An 18,645-nucleotide genomic window follows, 5' to 3' on the forward strand; every position below is an offset into this window, starting at 1 on the left:
ATATTCCATATTTTCCTCGCCTTTTCCATAATGAGTGGGGAAGAAGCCCAGGCTGTTACTCAGCACCAAGAACCATGACTATATTCCCACCAACCACAAACATTAATGTAGGGTTGGTGGCCTCCCAATGAGAGCTGGTTCTCCATTACAGAGAAATACCTTTACTTTTTTCTTCATATGCCGTATTGTTGTTTAACACTCAATAGCTACTCTTTCCTACTAATATCCTTCTGGAACAGCAACAATAATCTCTGTAGTTTATGGATGCAGATGGTAATTATGCCTACTACAGTCCTGTTTGTATACTTCCTGTTTGTATAGTTCTGCTTCCATATGTAATGCCAAATGTCATCTCCTTTACCTGCACTGGGACTATTTTGGCTGCTATTCACTTCATACTATTGCCACCAAATTAAAATGAGACTGAAGACTAATAAAGCTCACAATCACATTCCTTTACATTTTTTTTTAGCTTGGTTAGGTCAAATTAAATCCTGGATTAATGTTATGCTTGCACTAGGGGTCAATAAGGCTGAATACCAAGACCACGTAGGATTTGTAACCCAGCGACAGTATCCTGCAAATGCATCCATGGATTAGACTCAAAATGAGTTCTTTATTCCTTACACCACCAAGACGCTTGTCTTGGGCTGAACTATGCCTTGCAATTCCTCTGTCCTTAAGTTAGGCACTGACCCAGCCCAGATGAAATTTGCTCGCCTTCCACAGATTGCTGCACATATTGCAGATCAAACGAGAGCCCCCCATCCTGACAACACTGCATGAGAAGGAAGGGAAACCCCAGTTCAGTCATTTAGATCAGCATATCTGATTCACATCCCATAAATGCTGAATATTTGTTGCACAGTCCTATATATTCCTTAACAGCTATGACTGCACTTAACATAATCCAATGTCAAAGAATAAGGAACTTGGCCTGTAGTTGGCAGTTCTGCAATAGCAAACCACGCTGATCTTTGCAGTGTTTCCCACTGCAAGCAAAGAGAGCCTTGAGACAGCAGCAGTGTGACCTAAGAAAGAGTCCTGTCTTGACTGAGGCCAAACAAACCAGGAAAAGATAGTCAGAAGGAAAGAAGTCTACCTCATGTACATGTCACAATAATAGCTAAGAGCCTCTGAACCTCCTTTGAGATGGCCATAATAGAGTTTCTTATTTCACATAAAGGAAAACAGTTGCAGACACAGAGAGGGCCTTACTCAGACAAGCTACTACAGCACTTTAGCTGTATATCTAGACTGCAGGACAGGTGAACTCCAGAGCAAAGTTCATGGAGCTGCCCAGAGCACGTCGCTGCTCCCTCCCAACCTGTGCGCCTGCCCTTCCTTCCCATGAAAAACACTGAGGAGAACAGCCTTGAATGTCCCAGGATTTCACCTTGACTTGGTGCTCCAACATCGTCAGGTTAAAGAGATCAGACCTAGAAGCTGAGAAAACCTCAAGATTATCAGTTTCAATACAGCCGTAGGCACCTAGTGTGGCATCTATGTTGAGATAAGCAATAAGCAATTTAGTCTGATTTATTACTCAAAGCTTCCCCAGCATTAACAGAGAATTGTAGAGGTCATATTCAGACACCTACTTTAGATTTTTTAACTGAGTTGCTGTGACTTCTCTGCACTGACTTAATGGAGAGAAAGGGCCTGGCTGCAGAACCGTGAGACATCTTGAATTTAAGACATCGTAAAAAGTGTCTGTATCCACTTTCAGCTCTGTAGAAAAGAGTCCACAGTCAGAGGAATCCTACACTACAGCAAAGGCTGAAGTCTGGGTCTCCTAAACCTTAGGCAAGATGTCTTACCTGTTGTGTCATCTTTCCTCTCTAAGATGCTCCCCCACTGCAATCCAATATACAGAATATCCTCTCCTCCCCCAAACCAGGGAACAAGGGAAGAGAGGTTGTCTTTTGGTACTGGGCTCCTCCCAGTATCTTTTTTTCTCACTTAATCTGAGGCCTTTGTTTTGCTTTTACTTTTGCAATGTACACACAAGCAAACAACTCAGGAAAACCATGGAATGAAAATGTCATTAAAATATACACTGACTGTAAAAAGCCACATGGAAATGTGAATCTTCAGAGGAATGTAAGTTCTCACTAGCCAAGTTCCTCCTTTTTTTTGTTATCACCTTAATCGACTTCAGTTTTAACCCAGGTTTTCATTGGCCTGATTTTATATTAGCTATCTGTTGTGGTTTAACCTGGCAGGCAGCCAAACACCATGCAGCTGCTCACTCACTCCACCCTGCCACAGTGGGACAGGGAGAGAATCGGAAAGGTAAAAGTGAGGAAAATTCATGGGCTGAGATAAAGACAGTTTAATAGAACAGAAAAGGAAGGGGGGGGGGAAATAATAATAGAATATACAAAATGAGTGATGAGCAATGCAATTGCTCACCACCCACACTGACCGATAACCAAGTAGTGATTGCTACTTCCTGGACCACGTCTCTTATTTATATACTGAGCATGATATCATATGGTATGTTATACCCCGTTGGCCAGCTGGGCCAGCTGTCCCAGCTATGCTCCCTCCCAGTCTCTTGTGCACAGGAAGCTGAAAAGTCCTTGACTAGCAGGGTACTTAGCACAAATGAAAACATCAGTGTGTTATCAACGTTCTTCTCACACTAAATCCAAAACACAGCACTAGGATGAAATTTAACTCTATCCCAGCCAAAACTGGGACACCATCCTCATTCAACGGATGATTCATAAAGGCAACTTACCTCCAGTCAATGCCCACAAAGAAGTAAGCAGAGGAAGTGGTTTTCAGTGTCACTTTCTTTCAAAGTGTCTGGGTTAGCAATAAGTGCAGTTATAAGTTCAACGAAGTTCACATACTATTAGTGTGTTAAAGTGTATTAATGTGTTAAAAGGATTAAAGAGCAGCCTAGAAAAGAGGGAGGACAACTGTTCTACCTGTCTGGAGGAGAAAAGTAAGAAGATTGTTGAGGACAAGAGTTAGATAGGCCTCCATCTGCTGGAACAGTGAGAAGAGAGAATTCTCCCGTGCAATCTATAGGCTTACTGGACAGCACAGCATGTTGGTAGAAAGAAAAACAGGGTGTCATTATTCACAAGTGCTGATTAACGTAAGCTCTTTGTGCATTAGCTACATGAATGCTGAATTTATGTCTATAGTTTTCAAAATCCAGAATACTGCAATCAAGAAACAAACAGAACATACAGTCAAAAAGCCACCGAAGGGGCAGGATATTGACACATGCTATCACCAGACTGGTGAAGCTAATCACGTTAAGCTCTACAGTCCGTGGAGAAAGTTTCTCTCAGAACGCAATTCAAATTAAGCCCTTGGTCTGAAATCATCTCCTTGCTCTCCCTTCCTCCATCTCTCAACTACAGAGGCAGTCTATTGAGATTAGACTTAGGATAATGTCTTGTGAATACTGCCCCACTCCAATACTCTGCATGGAAGATGTGGGGCACACGTGCATGCGCACACACACATGCACAGACTTCATTTGAATTATAATGCAATGCACATCAAGCAAAAAATTGTCCCTTTTTGACAGTGTTCCACAGACACAAGAAAGCACGTCTAAACTAATCTGCTTTGACATCAAAGGCATACACATGCACATGAATACACATACAGGTAAAAGTAAGAAAAGTACTGTATGTGTTCTTTTCACACAATAAATATATTTCATGTCTATCTACCTATGCAATTCAACAGATTGGCTTTGAAAGGGAAACAAGAAGCTCATTCTTATTCATCAAAAAAAAAAAAAACACCTTATTTTTATAGATCAGTTCCAATCTTGCAAGTGTTTGAAAGGATTACACCCAAAGTACTAAGGATTTATATATCTGTATTCACTAAGGTCCTTACAAGGTTGTGTGCATCAGGCAAAGATTCAGATTTCACAAAATGTTCGTTCTCTCTACAGTGTTTATATGCAGTAACATTAACAGATACAAATATTCTTCAGAATTTGTGGACCTGCATTTGTATGCATGCATTTGTTGCATCAAGGAAAAAAGCTAACCTGAAGTTTTTTTACTCTACCTGATTTCAAATACAGAAAGCATTCATCTAGTAGTTGGCAGTGACCATGTTCGATACCAAAATTTTTAGTAAGACTTCATATTGCACTAGCATATAAGAAATTAAACGAAGGTTATTTAGAACTGTACTATCAGAAAAAGTACCTTTGAAGAGGTGACCATTCTCCATCTGAATGAGGGTAAGATGCAGACTGAGAAAACGTAGAAACTGCAGGAGCCTTTATGTCAGATACTTCATCAACAAACACATCTGGAACAGGGATCCTAGGTATAGGGAAAGATGTGACATTTATAAACCATACTTGATTACTGAACTGTCATATACTCCAGATAACAAAAAAATCCTACTGTAGAGAATTAGTGTAACCTGACCTAAAAAGAGATAGAGAAGTTATCTGATTCACACCTTCTAGTTCACAGCATGATGGAGGATTGTTTCTATGTTTCAATGTAATTTTCATTATTTTTGTTAGTAACATTCTCAATAGCTTTCTAGCCTAAAGGCTTTTCTTAAAGAAACATGTTCATCAGCCATATGTACTGACTTAGATAGAGATTACTGTTAGAAGGTATGGAATGGAATATTAACCCAGCATTCGGTTTCCATTGTATATCTCAATTCCACTGTGATACCTTGAATTGTCCAATGGTTCTTTTTCTTCCTCTGAGCTAATCTCTATAGGAAACATGTCTTCATCTTCTGACGTGTCTCCGTTGTCCTCTCTTTTTAAGCTGTCTATTTTATGGGTGGACTTCCTCCTCTTTTTCCTCCTTTTTTTCACAGAGCTACAGACTGGAGATGTTTCAGTAGAAGGCTGGGATCCATGGGCTTGGAGTGGTACTTGTAAGGACACACTGGTGTCCAGGTTTCTTATCCTGTCTATGGAGTTCCTCTTCAGCTGAGCTTCCATTAAAACAGTTCCCTCAGACAGAATGGGAGATGTGGAGAGATGATAAGGAATTACCTCCTGAGAAAGAAAAAATGCAAACGTATTAGTTCCTCTACCAGTCATAAATCTGGTTCTAAAATCTATGCACAATTGCCAAAATCTAAGTTATTTATTCCCCAGAAAAGTAACAAAGATTAGACATCTGGGTGCTCAGTATGATCCTATAGCACATCGAAATTGTTCCATAGTTGCATCTCCTTAGACAAGCCGGGAACAATAGTCTTAATAAAAAGGATCCTCTGAGCATCTAATATTGGCCAGGTTATGGCATGAGTCTCTATCCATCTGATGCTAGATAGAGAGCAGAAACAAACTCCTAGTTTATAACCTGAACATTTTGTAAAATCCAATTCTACTTCACAACTCAGATGACAAATAGTAGTCAGAATAGGTCAGCAGTTTATAACTAGGTCACACAAATATCCTCTTATTCAATTATATATATACATCTCTAGACATTCATGAAGTATTTCTAGCAATTTTCAGTCACCAAATAACTGTTACCACACAGAAGATTTAAATATAAAGATCAGAAGATTTAAATATAAGGATATAGAGATGAATACTGCACAGGCACACAGCTTTCACCTGAAATTAGTAATATCATACTCAATATAAGAATTTGAAACTCATCACACTCATTGGACAGTGACAACAATTACTGGGCATATCTGAAGAGAAGTGCCTGTAAAAAGCTTTTCTTATGTTACATTATGTGTGGACTATTCAAAACTAGTGTGACCATAACTTTTAGACTAGTATTTAATCACACAGCTCAACAGCAGGCATTCTCATTTAAATATAATTCCACATGAATAATAGTTGCAAGATCACCCCTTTGGTGAGTACCAGAATTACTGTGTGCACAGATGTTTATAGGGCATCTGTACTTTTACTAGCAGTCTGATGAGTGCATATGTTCAAAGTAAAGATTTCTGCAAAAAAACAGGTCCATGAACATATTAACCTCTGTTGTACACATCTTTGGAACATGTGAACTGTCTACACGTTTATTCTGTTCACACACTGGTGTGCACATAAACTCTGCTTTATTTTTCAATTATCTGGTTACCTTCTTTAGATTTTTTCAATCTCAGCAACTCAAAAAACAAAGTAACTGCATAGTACTAAATTTCCATAGCAGAAAATTGTCCAGAAACTTTCAAAACTATAAAATGGGTAAAGATACGTTTTTCAACAAAATTCCTAAACTCAAAACTGACTCTGAAGAGCAAGCATTGAATTTTTAACAAACTAAAATTAGTTTTGACTCCTACCTGATCATTATCCATCTCCTGCACAAAAAAGGCCTCTCCATTGTCTCCTAGTTTCATGTGCAAATCTACAGCCTCTCCATTAATTTCTATGTCAACCTGGAAGAAAATAAATATATTCTCAAATGAAAAGAAAGTTAGTTTAGGTACACAGTTCCTGTTCAGCTATTCTACCACTGTCACTAGGCAAATGCTTCTCAGAGAAGTGTAGGAAACCTTATAATAAACATAAAATAGTGAACTTCTCTGTTTTTCTCCTCACCCCTTCACAAGGCCATCAATTTTCAAAATGTTTTTCTAACTCATTCAGCACACTGCTGTCTTGGTCCTCTATTCAGGAAGGTTTGTAGCCATTATATAAGGTCCTAAATCTTTTTAAATGTAATTCTGAGTGCTTCACTCACCACACAAATCTTTTTGCTCTTTTAATTCATGGCCTAATCTTGAATTGTGTAAGAAGTACTTCGACATTCCAAAAAATATGCTGTCTTTTAAATACATTAAACAGACTTCTCTTTACACTATGAGAAGCACAAATAAGAAAAATTTGTTTACATTCTCAATACAATTCATGTATTTCTTCCACACATTTATCTCACCGCTATACAGCCCCAACTATTTCCATTTCTTCTCAGGAGGATCTCTCTCTTTGCCTATAACCGTTCTTGCCACCAACTCCACTTTCACTGTATTTTTTTGGAGACTTGGACAAGTCTACATATATGTTACATTTCAGGACACAGTATACTATTGGCACGTTAACATTTTCAATGTTTACCCATCCTAAATATTAGAATTCCTTTCTGATTTATGTAAGAATTGAGCAATGTCCATGATGACGTTAGGATCTTTCTGCTGAACAATTATAGCTACATTAGAACCTAGGCTGTATGTAGTTACAAATTATTTCCTAAAATAATCCGTCATGCATTACTCACTGGCAACTTCGCATCTGATATCATATTGCCAGGTCATTCAGCCTGGTTACATTTATCTCAAGGTCCTCAATGCTTTTTTTAGCTTCAATTAACCTTAACATTCTGTTGTCTGAAAATATTACTTCATTATTACCTCCCTTTTTGTAACTATCATTGAACATGTTAAACAAAGGGGTCTTAATACAGTCACTAATGAAATCTAATATAGGCCCAAATTAGCACATTCAAAATTTTGCTCTATTGATAACAAATGTTACAAATGTCATGGCTTGTCTTGTTTTTATGATAGTCAATGTCTTACAAATTATGCTTTGAAATGCAAGAATCTGTAACAACCGCTTTAATTGAACCTTGCCTCAATTTGGGCACTTTATAAAGAATGTCTAAAGAAAATCTTGACTAGCATACCACAGAACATTCAGTCACTTTCGTGCCATTAGAGTTAACCCACAGACAGAACATACCAAAATTTTCTTACCACTTTCTCCCTAGAACGTAGAACTCCAATTTTCCCAAAACGTACATGGAAAGGGGAACACTGAAGATTTCCATCTGGCTGACGTACAACAATTATATCTATGCACCCTGACAATGTGGCTGGGTTGAGTCCCTTATAGAGCTCCTTCACAGTTACAAACACTTGCCCTGCTAACTGTCCAACGTAATTCATGGTTTGGACCTGAAAGGCAAAAGAGAGAAGAAATAAGATTTTGATTTCTGTTTTATATTTTAGAGACATTTGAGAGATGGAGATTCCAGCAGTGGAGTGTTCTCCTGTTTCACAAATCAACAACTTCACATAGAATCAGGATTTCCCACCTAATTTATTTACCACTGATGTGTGTTTGTAGAGAGCTATTAAAAGACAAAAGCAAAAGAGACCTTATGAGTCAGAGAATTGTAACAACTTTCAACAGTTCATAAAATCAGTTGCATTCAAAACCACTGTCAGACTTTCAGACTCTGCAGCTCATAAATGTCTCCCAATTATCTCTGAGGAGAAAAACATTACTTCCAAAATAACACCTCCTCCTATCAACACCAAATATACTTTTCTCATGTATTTCTACAGGTTTTTAAGGGCAGGGCAAGTGAATGGTTTTAAGCAGATCTAATTTTCCACTACACTGAAGTCAAAGACTATTTTCCCACTTTACAGGGATTTCTCCCGTTAAAAGATTATTATAATGCATACGCACAATAGATATGCATTAAGGTTTGACAAGCAACCTTCAATCCAGAGCGTCTGAATTTTAGAGTGCTTCCTAATGCAACTTTACCGTTCTTGTTTTAAAACAGCCTTTTACTATCAGCAGGTTTATTAAAAATCAGGCATGTGTTGATAGTTGAAGTGATTGGCTTTATTTCCCCTGCTCCTGGATTTATTTAGTATTTAGCACTTAGTTTCCTGCCTCTACTCTGTTAATGCACATCCTGTTTATGATCCATTAACACACTTAGTCCCCTAGACGGGACAGCATGCATACTTAGGCATACTTAGAAGTTCAAAAAAATCTTTTAAGGGCTCTCAAAATATGAATGAATTTAAGCAGATACCTTCCTGAACAGTACAGATTTTAAGGACTTCCAACGTCTATTGTTCTCATTATTTTTCCAACACCTCTTGCAGATTCTAAGATAGTGATTTCAGCAAAGTCCTTGTGCACTCAGTATAAAGCATATGCCTCATATACAAGTTCTTTGCTAGGCTGTACTACATCCCCTGGACATCAATAAAAGAGACACTTGCAGGGTAGGCAAGGTTAAAACTCCCATTGATGGTGATGAGAATAGAACTGAGCTCAGAGTCAGAGACAGTCACTGCACTTGAGCTGCACGGAGTGTGTTAACCAGCATCATCTGCTACAAGAGACTCTCTTTCAGCTGTGTTCTTTCACAAACAACAAAAAGATGTAAATGTGAAATGCTGTAAAAATAGCTCCAATTTTTAACTGTGATTTATACTTACAAACAAAAAACTACTAAAAGAATACAGTGAAGGCATTACAGTAAAAAATTGGAAAGTTAGGAAATGCTATAATGAAGGCCAGTCTCTTCATGCACAGCTGTTCTAATTAATTAATGATCACCTGCGGTTTTTTCCAGAAGCCCCTCCACATAGGATGGACTGAAGCTTTGCTTTCTTCTCTGTTTCTATTGAAATACATGGGTATCAGGACACAAACCATGTTCTGAAGGAAGAATTATTTATGTTCTTTTCAGCTTTATGATAGTCATCAGACGACACCAAGTTGGGCGGGAGTGTTGATCTGCTCGAGGGTAGGAAGGCTCTGCAGAGGGACCTGGACAGGCTGGATCGATGGGCTGAGGCCAACTGTATGAGGTTCAACAAGGCCAAGTGCCGGGTCCTGCACTTGGGCCACAACAACCCCACGCAACGCCACAGGCTTGGGGAAGAGTGGCTGGAAAGCTGCCCAGAGGAAAAGGACCTGGGGGTGCTGGTTGACAGCCGGCTGAACATGAGCCGGCAGTGTGCCCAGGTGGCCAGGAAGGCCAATGGCATCCTGGCCTGTATCAGAAATAGTGTGGCCAGCAGGAGCAGGGAGGTGATCGTGCCCCTGTACTCGGCACTGGTGAGGCCGCACCTCGAATCCTGTGTTCAGTTTTGGGCCCCTCACTACAAGAAGGACATGGAGGTGCTGGAGCGTGTCCAGAGGAGGGCAACGAAGCTGGTGAAGGGCCTGGAGCACAAGTCTGATGAGGAGCGGCTGAGGGAACTGGGGTTGTTTAGCCTCGAGAAGAGGAGGCTGAGGGGAGACCTCATTGCTCTCTACAACTACCTGAAAGGAGGTTGTAGTGAGGTGGGTGTTGGTCTCTTCTGCCAAGTAACTAGCGATAGGACAAGAGGAAATGGCCTCAAGTTGTGCCAAGGGAGGTTTAGGCTGGACATTAGGAGAAATTTCTTTACTGGAAGAGTGGTCAGGCCTTGGAACAGGCTGCCCAGGGAAGTGGTTGAGTCACCATCCCTGGAGGTATTTAAAAGACATGTAGATGAGGCGCTTAGGGACATGGTGTAGCGGGTTGACAGTTGGACTTGATGACCTTAGAGGTCTTTTCCAACCTTAATGATTCTATGATCACTACATTGCCCCTGAAAAGCAACAATGGTCTCCCTATCTGACAACTGGGGAGCTGAATCACAAAAAGATTAAGATTAAAATTAGGCACTAACTTTGGAAACCAAACAGACTTTTTTGAAGTATTTAGTATACAAGATGCTAACTAATGAAAGAACAATCCCTAAATACTGTTTGGAGAAGCATTTCTGCATAGACCTCAATTCAGGCATCTAGAAAGTGCCACGTACTGAAAAGTCAACATACAGAACTTCATGGCAGAAAGAGCAATTATATTCAGTTCTCCAGCATTCAGCTGGTATTAGCACTTCTGGGCTCCTATGATACATTAGAAACATGCCTTCCTAAATGCAAATCTAATGGAAAGTTGTTTCATAGAGAACGGCACTTGAAACTCATGCCGCACCCTAGGCTGTGCCACAGAACAACAGGTTGGAACAGAGCTCTAGAGGTCACCTGGTCCAAAAGTCTGCCCAAAGGAGGGCCAACCTGGACCAGGTTGCCCACGACCTTGGTCCAGTTGAGTTCTCAATGTCTTCAGGATGGAGATTTCTCAGCCTCCCTGCACTTCTGTTCCTATGTTTGCCTGTCCTCACAGCAAAAGTTTTCTTCCCAGTATCTAATCTGAATTTCCCTTCCTGCAACTTGTGCCCGTTGCCTCTTGTCCTATCACTGTGCACCTCTAAGATTCCGGCTGTTTCCTCTATAACCCCCAAGAGGAATACCCTGAAGACGGAACAAAACTAGCTCTCCCAGCCTCTCCTTTTAAGTCATAAGCTCTTAGCCCCCTAATTATCTTGGTGGCTATCATGGGAACTCTTTAAAAAGCTGGCACCACGCAGGCACAGACCCAAGTTCAGAAGTGAGCCTCCAGGCTGACAGATGTAAGCAAACTTTTAAAATCATCCCTTTGCTTTGCAAAAATACTTCAGTTTCTACTGGGGATTTTTCTAACCTAAAGCACAATAATAAACACATTTCTTACTGAGCTAAGATTAAATTTAAAGATGGCTACAATTAGGCTCAAAATTACATGGTGTAGTTTACCCCAGTTAATGCTTGGTCTGCTGAAGCAACTAAATTTCTAGGTGCAAAACAGCCACAACTTCCTTGGTGGAGAAGACACTACATACACCCCACTGCTTGGGACAGTTATAAGCAAACAATCCAAATATGAGGACTCACACATCCTCTTAACAAGTTATACCAGCAGGTCTCCTAAACTCCTGAACAGAGAATTTTGCAACTATTCTTGCTCACAACAAATCTTAGCCACACTGCCTGTCCTGTCTTAGGACACAGAGATTATTTTTATACTCGTGAATTAAAAAAGTTAGATACCTCAAGCTCTGAGGCCAACTGGCACAGCACAGCTTGCTTTCACACAGTGAAAATCTCTTATCCCTTAAAAAGAAAGTGCCACATTCAAACTGTCAGCTGGTGATGGACACTCCTTTCAAGCTGGGCTGAACCTGGCCTGTGCAACAAAATCACTGCAGAATTAAAAGACAGGCTGGGAGACTAATCACATAAACCCCACTTCCTCAGGAAACCAGACGAAAATGGTTTTATATTTCAAATGTAAGGAACAAAAGATGCTGCAGTTAAAATAGGGGAGAGTTCAGAAATGAGACTCTGATGGATGTAGGCCCTTTACCCTAACTTTTATACATGCCAACCAAAGCTGAGATTGTTTGGAGTCTGAGGTTTGTAAGTTTATACTCCGAACCTAAAGTCAGTCCATACCATGTCAGTACTCCAGGAAACCAACATTCCTCAAACCCCAGAGAGACTGCATATGGTTTTGGAGCAACATTTTACTCCGGCCAGTCCAAGAAGCCTTTCACTTACTAACTAGGCAGCAGCAACTTCAGCAGTAAACATGAGTTTACGTCATGGATTAAACCTCCAGAGCCTGCCTCTTAACCATCCTGAATTTAGTAAAACTCCTGTTCTCATATCACGCTAGTGGACATAGCATAGAATATTTTTTGCTGCTGGGAAAATTCAGAATCCTTTTGATCTAAGCTTGCAGCCAGTGAGAACAGTCTGTACTGCTTCTGTCAGGATTTTCAAACGGCTTGAGTTTTGTTCTTTGCCAGGAGACACTCCACAGCTAAATGCACACTTATGCATCTATTAGGAAATTAAAAGTATCTTCTAGTATAATTTTTAATGTCAATTTAACTAGCATCACCTGCCAGGAGGCTTGGAAAATTTCCAACTCTTTTGATTGGTAAACACAGCAGTCATTTTTCAGAATTTATCATCTCGTGGAAAAATAAGCGAAAAATAAATTGCTAAGTGAACTCTTATTACTTAACTGATTTATTAACTTAGCGAAGATTGACCTAACAAAGTTAATTCTTTAAAGTCCCGCTCTACTGGATGCCACAGTAAGATCAAATGCACTGTCATCTAGATAATCCACTTCTTTCATACAGGTACACCAGACTATGTCCCAATTCCACTGAAAAAGCTAGTAACTGTACCCTTCGTGGCCCATTTTTTACAGCCCAGCTCTTCCCGCTACCATTTCATCTTTCTTTACCGTATTTCGTCAAATAAAATACCGAAAGTCATAGGAACTAAAGGCCTTTTCTCCTTTTGCAAGACCCAGTGTCTCCTCAGGTGCCACAACGCAATGAATAACAAGTTAGATATCCACACACACCCAAATTACTTGGGGATACAAGTGCTATTCAACACACTGTAAAGACGGACAAAAAAAAAAAAAAAAAGAATTATTTAGGTAGCATGCTGTAAAGGTAATAAAAAACTGGAACACACTTCCTCTGGAAGATATAAAATCTCTCATACAGGAAATTGTGAAAAGCAGGACAAACATCTGTTGAGACTGGTTTAGGAACAGGCAATTTTAATTTTTGGGACAGAGATTGTCACTGTGCCTGTGTCCAAAGCAGTAAACCAAACCATATCACATCACAAACACAACCATTACGATTTAGTCATCTATACTGCATCTATTTAAATTACAAAATCTGCTTCTGGTACATTTTAGGCACAGGCCAATAAGCACTCTCCCAACAATTCCCAGGCATGGCTAATGAGATAAGATGGACTGGGGACTACTCCCATGGACACTTTAGAAGTAGTCACCTTCTTTTAAAGATTAAGAGAGCTTTATAGAATAGATGTGAACAGATGGTGCTAGCTGGTCTGGCCACCAAGAACAGACTTCGGCACCATTTCACTCACTAGCGGGATGTAACATTTAGATGCCTTTCAGCCCCTTTTCTCAGGTTCTACAGTTATGACTGTGCACTGGTTTTGCAGGCCATGAGAGGAAGATTTGCAGCAATGGTAAACATAACACAAACCAAATGCTTAGCACAAAGAAAAACAACACATACAGACACATTTTTCAGTAACACTTTTAATACCTGATGTCATGATTAGACCCTGGTTCACGACTGAAGTGATGGGCATAAGCACAAAACAAATCGACTTTCCTAAGAACTTGTCCATACAATTTGTGAAATGGTGAAAGGGAGCCAAAAATTGATGGGCCAATGTTCAGTTAAAATGAATCACTGCAGCTCTGCTGCACACACTGAAACGATGACAATTTTACAAACCTGATCCATCTGGTCCCCTGGTCTGCCCCTTCAAGAGAATTACTCCTCATTTACAAAAAAGTAAACAACAATATTTCAAAGACTGCTAGGTAAGTGCTTACTGCCACTCTTTTATTACATATCAAACATTTATCTTCTTGACTCTGAAGCAATTCAGTTTTGTTTGCAGTATTGAATACCAATTCCCTCTATAGCAATTATGGACATATTCTTTACCATGAAAAATAGTATCAGAGGTTACATTCTAAAAAAGATGTACGATAAAAATGTAAGGGAGAGAAGGAAATATTTCAGATTAAGATTCCCTAGATAGATTTTTTCAAAATAAAGCTTAGTTCTTCATGCCTGTACCACAACCATGGTGGTACAGATGGTGGTTAAGATGACTTCTTGACTACAAAAAGCTCATAATAACTATCATTCTATTATTTTTAAAAGAGGTACTTCTGTTTATTAGTAAATGGTCAACACATTGTAAAGTCACTAATGCTGTGTGACCATCACATTCAAACCTCTTAATATTTTAACTCATTTCAGGTTGGAAACTGAAAATCCTTAAGAACTTTCAAAAGTCTTTTTCTTAACTATTTTTTAGCTCCTACATCAATCCAACCCAAGGTCACTGTCATGAATTCCCATTCCACTTTTTTGTGCATTTCTCGGACTAAAATCAGAGCCTGGATTTACTTTCTCTAGAGGAGCAGTGAAGTCATAGAATCATAGAATCATTAAGGTCGGAAAAGACCTCTAAGATCATCGTGTCCAACCGTCAACCCAACACCACCATGCCCACTACACCATGTCCCTAAGCGCCTCATCTACACGTCTTTTAAATACTTCCAGGGGTGGTGACTCAACCACTTCCCTGGGCAGCCTGTTCCAAGGCCTGACCACTCTTCCAGTAAAGAAATTTCTCCTAATGTCCAGCCTAAACCTCCCTTGGTGCAACTTGAGGCCATTTCCTCTCGTCCTATCGCTTGTTACTTGGCAGAAGAGACCAACACCCACCTCGCTACAACCTCCTTTCAGGTAGTTGTAGAGAGCAATGAGGTCTCCCCTCAGCCTCCTCTTCTCCAGGCTAAACAGCCCCAGTTCCCTCAGCCGCCCCTCATAAGACTTGTGCTCCAGGCCCTTCACCAGCTTCGTTGCCCTCCTCTGGACACGCTCCAGCATCTCAATGTCCTTCTTGTAGTGAGTCACTGCACAGGACTTTAGGAGACTTCAGTTTAGGTCCCTACTGTCCTACAAGGTTCTCACAGAGTCTTGGGCAAGTTACTACGGCTTAGATCTCAGAGGGTGTTTAACTCCCATCGGTTTCAAGCAGGGTCTATCACTGTGGCTGTATCTCAGCTGCAGCACGCCAAGCTCATCAGAGTGAGACATAGACAAGCACTCTCCTTGCATATTCTTTTTTTCTGGGAAAGGAAACCTGGACACACGACCTGGAAGGGAGCCATAAGTAGCCATGACCCTGATTTCGATAAGCTGTCAAAGGAGAACTCCAGAGCACTGTGCTGGGCCTGGAGTCGTTCTTTAAACAGGAGGGCAAACTCTGTCCAAACCTGATTATGTGCACATTTTTTCCAGACTTCCCCATAGTCACAGCACATTCCTGCACGTGATTTGACAATAAGTCTGGTCAATCGGGAGACAGGTGCAATTCACTTGTATGTCCCAAATCAGAAAGCAACATGCAGCATGTGGCTGGCTCTACACCAGAGTAAGAGCATTTTGCTTCCTGCCAGCCAAATCTCCAGAAATATTTTAGGGCTGCGATTATTCAGGGATTAATTCTATTAGGAACTATTTGACTCCTATTCCAAGTTAGCCAAGGCCAGTGCCAAAAACTGTGACTTCTTATAATGGCCAGAGAGTCAAATGGATCAAATGTCAAACTTCTCTTCCAAGCTGCCAGTCCCTCCCAGAACCCACTCATTCACTCACACTCACTCGTAGATATGGACTTTGACTATGAGATGACCATTCACTTGGTTCTGGTATTGCACTATCTTTCACATAGTAAACATTACTTGGTCCAATACTTCACTAAGTCCCCGTAAAGGACAGAATATTTTCTTGAGAGCAGCTGAAATAAAAAATTCAAATTGAAGACTCAAAACTTGCCTGTAATGAATCCTTACGTTCAAAGGAAGACTGGCCTACAGTCCCACAGTCAGGGTATTGGACTGGCACTCAAGAGTCCCAGAGCATTATTTCATGGCCAGTTGAAGTGTACAGCCATGGTCCCCACACCAACCTCTCAACCAACTCTCCCAAATCTTGCCCTTGTGTCAGCACTGAAAACTGACACCACTAAAGCCATACAAAAATAATTTCCAGTTGGATCAATGGGATGATCTGACTCACCACATACCCATACAATTGTTTTAGTATCAACTAAAGAGTCGGTGGTGGGTAGTACCAGGGATACCTCTTTTGACATTTCAGGCAATCTTGAAATCATATCTCAAGACTTGTCTCCCCCTTTGCCAGAGATCTCCTGGGAGACCTTCCACATTTCCCTCGATCTCTCTGTGTGCCAGCTTCCCAACTGTACAGTGCTTCCCTCCTCACGGAGACACTTTGAGAGAACGTACACAAGGGCTGACACCCCTTTGGATTGATGCTGCATAAATAGGATCAAACTTTACAACAAATCAAAAAGTACAAACTGACGCCTGAAACTGAGAACTTTTGAAATCACTGGAGAATAAATGGTAGGTCATGTACTGTGCTGCCGTGTGCTCAGAGGAGTGGAAGCACAGCAGCAGCTCTACTCTATGCTGACATCTCATGTGACTTGGGATCCCTTCTTTCAGTGGAATTAGAAAATAAATTTGTTCATTAGACCATAACTTTACATTTTCCGCATTTTCAGAGTTTAAAGTAAGGTCTTACTGTATTTCAACTGTTTTTGATGCTTGATGAGTGTATGTGTGTTCATAGATAAACAAATGCGTGCACCTGCACAACCACAGGTATGGAAAAGGGCCAAAGACTAAAACTTGCCCAACTCCCTTACAAACAGACCATGCTGACTCATGTAAATAGAGATTACCAGGTAGTCTATATTCCACATTAGTGAAATGGAGCCATCAGAAAAGCAGAAAGTATCTAAAACCATTAGAAGCTATTTTCACAGCTTTATGCCTAAAATTATAACATAATTATGTTGAGTCTTTCCCATCTTATCTCCTTCACTGTCTCCCCACTTTTTCTCCAGTTCTCTTCATGGAATTAGGCTCACTTTACTGTAATAGTATATCCATCTGACTTCCAACTGGGTACACTGATGACAGCAAAACCTTATTTATGCACACTAAATATTTGCCAGTATTTGTTTCCTAAGACAGCAGAGACACAGATAAAGCCACCCAGAAAATAAAATAAACAAACCACTCCAAAACACCCTCCAAACCGTGAACCAAATCAGAGGTCAGTAGATCTATTGAGATCAATGACTTTACATGTGAAAGGAAAAACAATCTGCTAGTTAGTCTGCAACATCAATGCTGAGATCCTGTTATTAGTACAGGCCACTACACAATTCCTCTTTTTAACAGAGATAACAAAATTATTGCACGGTTTTGTCTCCTCCCCACTCTCTGCAAGATACATTCTCTTTTACTTTCTCTTCTTGAAGGTAGAGGAGATACACTAATCAAAAGAAAAACTAATAGCTGTTGTAGAGGGCAAAAAAATCACATAAAAGAAATCCAAAATATCTGAAAGTTTAGTTTCATATGTAGCAATTGCACTACTGCCAGCCAGGCTCTGCTATGCCATTAAATCCCTCTGGCCTGTTACCGCTCTCATTATTCCACCTCAGGGAAAGTATTGGTGAAGCAGTGGTACTTAGGCAGCAATTTGCATCAGCAGTTGCCAGCCGAAGTGAGGCAAATTATCATCTCCAACGTAAAAGGAGAAGTAGCGCATAGAGGGGCACTGGACTGCACAAGCTCACGCAGCTCGGCAGCAGCAGGGACCCCAAACCAACACCTCCCGCAGCTGCCCAGCGCGGATAAACCTCCCTCTGAGGATAAACCAGGAAAGCATCAGATTTCTCCTTTCCCTCTAACCCCGTGCACAAAGCACTATCAACTCCAGATGAACCCCACACCCCCGCTGCTTGCTGTCCCTCCCAAAAGCCAGGCTCCTCGGCAAGGAAAACGCCGGTGCTGCGGGCAGCCGCCCGGAGCCCCTCCAGGACCGGCGGGATGCCCAGGCCGGAGGGGCCCGCTGCCTCCAGAGGCTCCAACGCTCGGCCTGGCCTTCTCCGCCCAGCTCGGCGCTGGGGAGCAGTGCTCCCCTTCCTCCTCCTCCTCCCCGCGCAGCGGTCGCCCCAAGCCCCGGCACCCACCTCTGCCTCCCGCACCCTCCGCTCGCCGCCGCCGCCGCCGCCTTTGTGCGCGCCGCCCGCCGCGGGGACGGGGACGGGTCCCGCCCTGGAGGGAGGGACCGCAGCGCCCGGGGAAGGCGCGGCGGGGCGGGGAGCAGAGGGCGGGCGGGGTCGGCGCCCCGGGCCGGCGCTGGAGCTGGCCCTGCCTGGCCGGCCTCCCGCCGGGGCACGGCGGCGGCGAGCCGCCCAGCGGGCGGAGCGGGACGCTGGAGCTCCCCGCGGGAGGGCCCGCCCCCGCCTACCGACGGCCGCGGGGGCCGGGCAGCGCCGCCGCCGCCGCCCCCCGCATCACCGGGGCCGATGGCCGGCTGTTCGCCTAACGGCCGCCGGGCCGGCCC

The 18,645-nt window shown here is 41.8% G+C and overlaps 1 protein-coding gene across 3 annotated transcripts in view; it reads right to left on the reverse strand.

The window, feature by feature from the left end:
• LPIN1 (lipin 1) overlaps nt 1-18,371 on the reverse strand; it is a 51,999-nt gene extending 33,628 nt beyond the window's left edge. For 2 of the 3 annotated variants that reach the window (XR_012672876.1, XM_075145033.1), the window contains exons 1-6: nt 18,269-18,324; nt 7,690-7,890; nt 6,277-6,372; nt 4,683-5,017; nt 4,194-4,313; nt 2,940-3,047 (exon numbers count right to left, since the gene is read on the reverse strand). Coding sequence is in view for 2 of the 3 variants with exons in the window: in XM_075145033.1 (XP_075001134.1) it covers nt 2,940-3,047; nt 4,194-4,313; nt 4,683-5,017; nt 6,277-6,372; nt 7,690-7,881 (851 nt within the window). In the remaining variant the exon portion in view is untranslated. Of the gene's footprint in view, nt 1-2,939; nt 3,048-4,193; nt 4,314-4,682; nt 5,018-6,276; nt 6,373-7,689; nt 7,891-18,268 lie in introns of all 3 variants that reach the window. The other variant, XM_075145035.1, reaches the window with a different exon arrangement.
• Between the last annotated feature and the right edge of the window lie 274 nt (nt 18,372-18,645).

Source organism: Calonectris borealis, chromosome 3 (genome assembly GCF_964195595.1).
Source record: "Calonectris borealis chromosome 3, bCalBor7.hap1.2, whole genome shotgun sequence".
NCBI lineage: Eukaryota > Metazoa > Chordata > Aves > Procellariiformes > Procellariidae > Calonectris > Calonectris borealis.